At 44.3% G+C, this 10,154-nt stretch overlaps 1 protein-coding gene across 1 annotated transcript; it reads left to right on the forward strand.

The window, feature by feature from the left end:
- The first annotated feature begins 3,339 nt into the window (after positions 1–3,339).
- Positions 3,340–8,893, forward strand: LOC138498191 (zinc finger protein 850-like). Its single transcript, XM_069622071.1, has one exon. The coding sequence runs from the start codon at positions 4,238–4,240 to the stop codon at positions 6,695–6,697; it is 2,460 nt and encodes an 819-aa protein (XP_069478172.1). The 5' UTR covers positions 3,340–4,237; the 3' UTR covers positions 6,698–8,893.
- Positions 8,894–10,154: the final 1,261 nt, after the last annotated feature.

Here is a 10,154-nt window from a genome sequence, read left to right on the forward strand (position 1 = left end):
CAGGACGGCACAATCAAGCAAGCACGTTATGTTATAGTTGCGTCTTTGTAATCGTGTAGGATCGGGGGAGTGCGGAACAACGTACGTTGATTGAGTGCGCAGGGAGCACTAGGCAATTGGATGCAGGCAGGTTGCGGTGTTACCGTGCGGCTTGTGGATCAGTCTTTGTTAGGTAATCTTATACCTAATGGGTTTGCACCGGATGTAATCGGGCAGGGATAACAGTACCCTAGGCTGGCGTGGTCAGCGTCGAGCAGAGTGGCTTGCAGAAGGCAGGGATAGGCATGGACAGGTTCAGGACAGGAAGCAGTCCTTGGTGTGTGGTCCTTCGTGGGTGGGACCGGCGATCACCTACCGGCGATAGATTGGCCAATAAGAGCCGCTGTGGGCCAATCGGGCTCGAGGGGAGGTTAGGCCAGGCAAGGGGGATCAGGCAAAGGCACTGTGGAAGCAGTCGGCCTTCTTAGAGTCGGCTTCCTCGTGTGCAAGGTATGGTAGCAGTGGGCAGATGCCTGCATTCAAGGCAACATAAGCTAATTTGGCCCAGCACAATAAAAGCGGTGCATTTACTGCACAAGAGTCGGCTGGTCAGGTAAAATCTCGACTCACTCGACGGGAAGGCGCCGCCCTTCTAGGCAAAATTGCCACAATTTCCACAGAGACTACCTTGTAGCAGGGGGGCTCCGGATTCGGTGGAGGAGAGAGGGGCACTGATCCAGCAGTGCGGGACCCTCCTGCTCCTTCGAGGGGTAGTACTTTGTGTAACTATTGATACTGCTCACTTTCCTCTTGAGATAAGTCTGGCTGCTCAGCCATCGCTACCACTTTACTGTGTAGTACAGGCTTGTACCAAAGGTGAAATTGTACTGTCACTTGTAGTCTTAATTGTGTGTGGTGTTCCCCAAGGGTACTGCATATGATTCTGCCTAACACTGGTGTACAGCGGTGAAGTATAGTGATTACACTTGGAGTGCTGCTATTACCTTGGATCAACTAACCACAAGGCTAAACATCACTAAAAAGCAATATTACTCATGTCTGATAGGAGACCCTCCTTAGTTACACTGTGGATTATCTGATAAATCTGTGTAGAGAAAGGAATCTCTCTGTTAAAGGAAGAAAGTCAGAGTAGATTGAAAGGTTGTTAGAGAAACAAAGTCTGGAGGGTGGCTCTGAAATGCCTGACCCCTCAGCAAATGTGGAAAATAATGAGGATTATAATGTGTCTATTATTGATGAGTTAGAGGAAGTAGATGAGTCTCCTAACGTAGGCCTCACTGCTCCCTTACCTGCTCAGCAACCTCAACCTTTGTCCACTGGGACCCACCAGGCCCTACACCCAGTCCTGAATTCATTGCTCTAGAAAAGATGAGGCTTGAATTGGAATTTAAACTTTTAAATGCTCAAACTGAACAAAAGCATCAAGAACTTAAGCTCAGAGAAATAGAAATGAATCATGCCTTAGAAATGAAAAGTTGTCTTTGGAAAATGCTTCTCTCCCAGAGTCTTCTAAGTCTTCCAGTCCTAAGAGACCCTGTATGCCTAAAGAAAATGTGGGTATGTATGAGGCTAAGCTTGATATTTTGGATTGGTTGGCAATGTTTGAATATAACCTTGGGATTCAAGACATTACAGGGAATCAGTTGCTTCCTTGGCTCTTTTCTAGGCTGCCCACTGTTGCATCTGGTGTTGTGTTGGAGTTGGGGGAGGTGGATAGGATGGATTAGGAGTGTGTGAAGCTAGCTTTAATTGCTAGATTTGGGAAGACCATAACACTTATGAAGGTATGAGGAATCTTGTAATGTTGGAGTCAATTTATGATTCCTGCTCTCCTGAGCTCAGACAGTACTTGGCTGATTCTAAGGAGATAGATCCAAAGAAGTTAGCTAAGGCTGCTGACTTGTGGGTTGCCAACAGGGCTACTCACAAGGATTCTGGGGCAACTTAGAAGAAGGGTCAGGGAAAGCAGCCAAAGAAATATAACAAGGAGAATTCAAATACCTCCAATCCAAAAGAGGGCCACAAACAACAACATAAGGGTAAACCACAAGGGAAACCGAATCAGGCTAGTGTACCATCTGGACCCAAAACAGATGGAGGTCAGAACAAACCTCCATTCATCAAGACATTTGGGAAATGTTATGTTTGTGGGTCAACTGACCATGTGAAAGGGGATAACCGATGTAAGGGTAAACCTTCAGGGGTCCACACTGTCTCCTTAGCCTTCTCCCCAGAGGAAGAAGTACCTATGGCAAGTGGAAACTTTCACCTTCTGGCTGATGAACCCATGACAGTCTTAGCTAGTGTTTCTTTAGTGTCCCTGGGCTTGTGGGAATAACAGAATGTAGATGTCTATAATTTCATCCCAGATAATACTAAAGAGTATTATAAAGCTGGTGTTCTTGTGAATGACCAGGAGACTCTTCCCATCAGAGACACTGGAGCCAGCATAACTGTGGTTGATGAAACATTTTTCAAGGTGGAGGATGTTGCTAAGGCACCCAAACGCCTAACCAAGTTAGCTGGAGGCCCTGTGTAAATGCTTTCCCAGTTAACCAGCTCTCATCCAGTGTAATGATATGACTGTCAAGATACCTGTTAGTGTGCAGAGTGAAGTGCCTGGGAGAGTCCTGTTGGGTAATGACCTGAAAACACTTGGAGTTGTGTCTAGTACCCCCAGGCCTCTCAGTAAAAGGAACAGGAGCTCACTAGGCCTGCAAGGGAGAGGACCTTGAGAGGCTCTCCAGGGGAGGAGATATGATATGATGTGATAAGTTATTTATAACGCGCTTAATACACAGAGGTTTCTAAGTGCGGACCTGGCTGTTAGGGAGAATTCTCATTCTATGGCTAATTTCCCTTACCTATAGAGTCCCCCAGCAGCTTTGCTGGATTTGAAGGGTTTGTTTCTTTTTACCTGCTAAGAGTGAGACTCTTTTCCCCACTCTTAGGCATTTTTGCTATGTGTGTTCTAGGCTATTTTTGTGTTTAATGTCTATGGGGTTTTTCTCACCCTCATAGTAACCATCTTTATTCGCATGTGTTACACAGCACCCTCAGTGCAGTGACACAGGGGTGTGGTAGCGACCCCCAAACATAGACTCTATACACTGAGACTACTGTCTCCCATGCCTCCCATTATTTTTATCTCAATGCAGTCAACCTTTCCTTTCCTCTTTGTTCCTGTTCCACCATCTTTTCTGTGCACTGTGGAGCTGGTTAATTGACCACAACCAGCAATGACTCGACTGATGGGTTGGCCATTTCTCAGACTTCAGGGGCTGCACGTCACTGCATTGTGTTCATCCTGGCTGTTGACTAGTTTGATCACACCTTTATTCATTTCTGTGACAAAGGATGAATGGTCAATGGGCCACATGTTTAGAGATTTATGTGTTAATCCTGTTCATGGAATTGGGGACACGTTACACTATTCATTTAACTCAGTGTGCTGCATATAAATTCCAGGATTTCATGAAACCAGTATTATAAAGTTGAAACATGCCTTTTTGCTTTTCACATATGATTTTTAAAATAAGAAATATGTATTTGTTGCTTATGGAACACTAATCCTGTTTTTCCTTTTCCTTCAAGCAGGGATTGGAAAACTGTGAAATGTTTAAAGAAAGCTTTCCTCTGATAGCTGGGTCTAGTATGATAGCAACCTCATCTGCTTCTTTCTCATGACAGTCACTCCCAACCTGGAGCCTCTGACCGTGGAAGAAATGGTTCACTGGCTGCGACAAGTCGTTCAGGACATAATCTAATGGTAGACCACTGAATCTATACTGAACAGAGGAGAGGACAATGGCTGCCACTTTAAAGTAGAGGCACAGCATTTTCAGGCATTGTGTAGAACCTCCTTACCAAATATTGTGTAAATGCACTGGTGTGCCACATTCAGTATGAAAAAGATGCTGAACACCAACTTTGGACTTTATGCTTCAGAATCAATAGCACCGCTGCTGTGGTGCTGGTCAATAGTTGTTGATGTTCCAGTGGCAGCTGACATTTATTAAAGACTAAAAAGCATGAACACAAGGCAAGAAACCATGCTCTGGACGTAGAACAGTTCTAATCGCAGACCTGCCTGCTCTGGCCGAGGATAGTGGCTCATTCTTGACACTCAAGTCTGTAAAATTGCACCTGACCTGGTGAGAGCAACTGAGGGATTCAGGTTGAATTTGACAAGGAGCTCTTTACAAAGAAATCACTATCTCAAAATAGCGTCCTCAGAATGGAGGTACATTTTGAATTTTCTGAATGTGAAGCTACTTTTAGTGAAACGTGCCGTATATTGCACCATCAGAGATTACACACTGAAGAGAAAGAGTGTGACAAGACTTTTAAAGAAACAAGTGATCTAATAATTCATCAGAGAATTCACACTGGAGGGAAAACATATGCATGCTCTGAATGTGATAAGGCTTTCAATCAAAAGGGCACGCTACTGATACACCAGAGAATTCACACTGGGATGAAACCATATGCATGTTCTGAATGTGATAAGGCTTTCAAGGAGAAGAGGCAGCTATTGCTACATAGGATGAGTCACACTGGGGAGAAACCATATGCATGTTCTGAATGTGATAAGGCTTTCAAGGAGAAGAGGCAGCTATTGCTACATAGGATGAGTCACACTGGGGTGAAACCATATTCATGTTCTGAATGTGATAAGGCTTTCAAGCAAAAGTATGAACTAGTCGTACATCAGAGAAATCACACTGGTGTGAAACCATATGCATGCTCTGAATGTGATAAGGCTTTCAATCAAAAGGGCACGCTATTGATACACCAGAAAATTCACACTGGGGTGAAACCATATTCATGTTCTGAATGTGATAAGGCTTTCAAGCGACATGATCAACTTGTGAAACATCATATGAATCACACCGGGGAGAGACCATATGCATGTTCTGATTGTGATAAGGCTTTCAAGGCAAAGGGTCAACTATTGCAACATCAGATAAGTCACTCTGGAGAGAAACCATATTCATGTTCTGAGTGTGCTAAGTCTTTCAAGAGAAAGGGTGGGCTATTGGTACACCAGAGAAATCACACTGGGGTGAAACCATATGCATGTTCTGAATGTGATAAGGCTTTCAAGGAGAAGAGGCATCTATTGCTACATAGGATGAGTCACACTGGGGAGAAACCATATGCATGTTCTGAATGTGATAAGGCTTTCAAGCGACATGATCAACTTGTGAAACATCATATGAATCACACTGGGGAGAAACCATATGCATGTACTGAATGTGATAAGGCTTTCAAGAGAAAGGGTGAGCTATTGGTACACCAGAGAAATCACACTGGGGTGAAACCATATGCATGTTCTGAATGTGATAAGGCTTTCAAGGAGACGAGGCAGCTATTGCTACATAGGATGAGTCACACTGGGGTGATACCATATGCATGTCCTGAATGTGATAAGGCTTTCAAGACAAAGGGGGAGCTATTGGTACACCAGAGAAATCACACTGGAGTGAAACCATATGCATGTTCGGAATGTGATAAGTCTTTCAAGAGAAAGGACCAACTATTGCAACATCAGATGAGTCACTCTGGAGAAAAACCATATTCATGTTCTGAATGTGATAAGGCTTTCATTCAAAAGGGCGCGCTATTGGTACACCAGAGAAATCACACTGGGATGAAACCATATTCATGTTCTGAATGTGATAAGGCTTTCATTCAAAAGGGCACGCTATTGGTACACCAGAGAAATCACACTGGGATGAAACCATATTCATGTTCTGAATGTGATAAGGCTTTCAAGACAAAGGCTGAGCTATTGGTACACCAGAAAAATCACACTGGGGTGAAACCATATGCATGTTCTGAATGTGATAAGGCTTTCAAGCGACATGATCAACTTGTGAAACATCATATGAATCACACCGGGGAGAGACCATATGCATGTTCTGAATGTGATAAGGCTTTCAAGACAAAGGATGAGCTAATGGGACATCAGAGAAATCACACTGGGGTGAAACCATATGCATGTTCTGAATGTGATAAGGCTTTCAAGCAAAAGTGTGAACTAGTCGTACATCAGAGAAATCACACTGGGGTGAAACCATATTCATGTTCTGAATGTGATAAGGCTTTCAAGCAACATGATCAACTTGTGAAACATCATATGAATCACACCGGGGAGAGACCATATGCATGTTCTGAATGTGATAAGGCTTTCAAGACAAAGGGTCAACTATTGCAACATCAGATAAGTCACTCTGGAGAGAAACCATATTCATGTTCTGAGTGTGCTAAGTCTTTCAAGAGAAAGGATGGGCTATTGGTACACCAGAGAAATCATACTGGGGTGAAACCATATGCATGCTCTGAATGTGATAAAGCTTTCAAGGAGAAGAGGCATCTATTGCTACATAGGATGAGTCACACTGGGGAGAAACCATATGCATGTTCTGAATGTGATAAGGCTTTCAAGCGACATGATCAACTTGTGAAACATCATATGAATCACACCGGGGAGAGACCATATGCATGTTCTGAATGTGATAAGGCTTTCAAGACAAAGGGTGAGCTATTGGTACACCAGAGAAATCACACTGGGTTGAAACCATATGCATGTTCTGAATGTGATAAGCCGTTCAAGATGAAGCGTCAGTTATTGATGCATCAGAGGAGTCACACTGGGGTGAAACCATATGCATGCTCTGAAGATATGATATGATAGTTTATTTATATAGCGCTTATGCACAATGTGTTTTTAAAGTGCTTCACGACAAGGGAGGGAACAAGGGAATATACAGTGACATTCTTACAGGCAACGAACAGTAAGAATGTGAAATTAACTATCGAACTCGGGTGAGGGAGAAGGGTGCAGAAAGGGAGGGGAGGAACAAAACAAGCGGCTATCGTACTAGGCCTGATGACATTTCAGATGCTGGAGGGGGGGACAAGTAAGGGGTGGGGGGAGGAGACTGACGAGGTTGCTATCATACTAGGTCCAGGGACAATTCTGATAGAGTAAGTCCATAGAAGAAAGTAAGGGCAGGAGGGGAGGAGATAAGAAAAGGAAGAAAAGGAGGGGAGGAGAGAACAGAGGGTGAGCAGTCAGAAAGGGTGGAGAAGCAAGAGTGGAAAACAAATACAATTGCAGAAGTCAGTAGTAACACATAATGTTGCAAGCCAGGATACAAGAAGATCGCATCAGCATGATTCAGGGCCACCATGACTACAAGATGCAAAGGAAGTCCAGCATGACCGTGGAGAAAGGGTGACGCACCGTGAATCAACAAAGTCCATAAAAGTCAAATCCAGCATTGGCCACAAGACGGTGATGGTGAAACCAGAATGTTTCAGGGCAGACTCCTGCAGAAGTAGGCTGGAGGGTGGGGAGCGGGAGCAGGAGCAGGGTAGAAGAATCAAGCAAAACAGGCAACACCTGTGTGCGAGAAGGGAGGGGGGCATAACGGAACATCACGGTGGACCAGAGGTGGTGGGGATGGCCTGTTGGGACAGAGGGTGTAAACACATGTTGGTGCATGCTTACCTGCTCTCTGAGCAGGGGGTCGGGCCCTGGGACCTCCTGGTCCAAACAGGTCCAAACTGATATTGCCCTTTTCTTCGACTGCCCTTCGCTTTGGATGCCTGGGCGAGAGACACCCTTCATCTAAGAGCGAAGAGCAGGAAGGAAGAGGCAGGGCTAAGAAGGTGGTGGTGCTTAGTCATGTGACCTAGATCCAGTTGCACCTGCTCCACATCTCTGTGGGGGATAGGTATTTTAAGGAGAAGAGGCATCTATTGCTACATAGGATGAGTCACACTGGGGTGAAACCATATGGATGCTCTGAATGCGATAAGTCTTTCAAGCATAAGTTTGAACTAGTCAAAAATCAGAGAAATTTTATTGGGGAAGACCATATACATGTCCTCAATTTGATATGGCTTTCAATGTGAAGAGTCATCTATTGATGCATCAGCCCAGTCACGCTGGTGAGAAACCATATGCATGTCCTCAATGTGATAAGGCTTTCAAGCCAAAGGGTCACCTAGTGATACACCAGAGGAATCACACTGGGAGGAAACCATATTCATGTTATTGATGTGATGTGTCTTTCAAGGAGAAGACATATTTATTGCTATGTCAGTGAAGTCATACTGGGGAGAAACCATATTCATGTTCTGAATGTGCTAAGTCTTTCACGGAGAAGGGTCATCTATTGATAGATCAGAGGAGTAACACTGGGGGGAAACCATGTGCATGTCCTCAATGTGATAAGACTTTCAAGTGAATTGATCAACTTGTGATACATCAAAGGAATCACACCGGGTGATACCATATGCATGTTCTGAATATGATAAGTCTTTTATGCTGATCAGTTCTCTATTGATACAGAAGAGGAATCACACTGAGGGAACTATGTACACGCATGCATGAATGTGTAAGGCTTTCAAGCAAAAGAGAGATCAAATGTGACATCAGAGAAAACACACTGGTGGGAACCCATATGCATGTCCTCGATATAAGTCTTTCAAGGAAAAGCATAGTTTAATGTCACACGTTTGAGACTATATATATTATGAATGTAATACATTTTTCGATGTGAAGTCTATTGATCAGAAGAATCACACTGTGGGGGAAGTCATAGGCATGTTCTTAATGTGTTAAGGCTGTCAAGCAAAACTGAACTATTCATACATAAGAGAAATCGCACCGTGGGAAGCCATAATCATGTCCTTAATGAGAAATGACTTTCAAGCAAAAATAATCGACGTGTGATACATCAGATAAAGGATACTTGGGAGAAACCATAGACATGTTCTGAATGTGATACGTCTTTGAAGGTATAGAGTCGTCTTTGACTATATTTTCAGTGGGTCACCCTCTCATGAGATTTCAGAATTAAAAAAATAGTGAACAACACTTTGTACAATCCTTTTTTTAACATCAGTCCAAAAGAAAATACTGCTAATACATTACAGATTAATTTCTAACTCGTATGTCAGCATAGCACACCAACAAGCCTTATTGTGTTGTCCCATGGTATGTATTGTAATCTCTCAGACATCCAATGTGCACCCTACTCCCCTCCTTGTCTGTGCCTCATTGAAGACACCAATTTGAACTACCTTGCTCCTGCCCAAGACTCTCCTGCTGGACTTCCACCCACCAACCTTCAGCTACTAGGCCACCTGGTGAGTTTGTGTCGAGCCTGTGCAGCTTCTCCATCTATCCTTCTCCATCTATCCGTCTATCCTTCCTCCTCCTCCTCCTCCTTCTTCTTCATGGCACTTTCCATCTCCCCCATCTACTGTGACTGCTATTCTACCACCTATCCTTATTTATTGGTCATTTGTTAGGCGCTTATACAATTAGCAAAACTGTTTCAAAGCGGCCATAGGGCGACAGGGTGGGGGCAGGGGAGGTAGACAATGAATTAAAACAAAGATAAATAATTGAATTAATAGTACAAACAACTAGTGAGACTAACAGGGAGGGGAGATAAACCTACTATGCCTTGTGAGTGTTCAGAACGTGCAAGTGCAGGTGGGAGGGGCTAGGTGATGTGGTGCTTTTGGAGACGTGCTAAGAATAGAAGAATGTAAGAGCAACCTCCCGTGGGGAGGGTGAGCCAAGGAAGTGCAGTAAATAGACAGTGGCTGGGATGAGAGATGTGGGAGGGGGGAAGGGTCCCGAGGATACATACGGGCCCTGCACATCAGTCACGCTAGTGTATGATTAGCAGGGAAGAGAGGAGGAGAAGGAAAAGTTAAAGAGAAAGGTCTTGAGGAGACTTTTCTGGAATTTAAGAAGGTCCTGCTCAAGACACAGGAAGAGGGAGTCTGTTCCAAAGGAGGGAGCCTGCTGAAGAAAGTGATTGACCACCAGCTCTCTGTTTAGAAAACCGCTTCACACGCAGGGCGTTGGTGCCAGAGGAACACATGACTCTAGAAGGGGAGTATTTAGTCAGGAAGCATTGAAGATAGAGTGGTCCCTGGCCCCAGATAGCCTTGTGGATGATGCAGAGGGTTTTGAATTTAACCGGGAGCCAGTGAAGGCTTTGTAGGGCAGGAGAGATGTGGTCCCTGGGCTTGTGGGCAAGAATAAGTCTTGCAGCCGTATTCTAGGTTAGCTGGAGGGGTTGCAGGGTGGATGAAGAAAGATTAAGGAGGTGGCTGTTGCA

This window comes from Ambystoma mexicanum, chromosome 5q (genome assembly GCF_040938575.1).
Source record: "Ambystoma mexicanum isolate Mex_15411 chromosome 5q, UKY_AmexF1_1, whole genome shotgun sequence".
In the NCBI taxonomy this organism is placed as follows: domain Eukaryota; kingdom Metazoa; phylum Chordata; class Amphibia; order Caudata; family Ambystomatidae; genus Ambystoma; species Ambystoma mexicanum.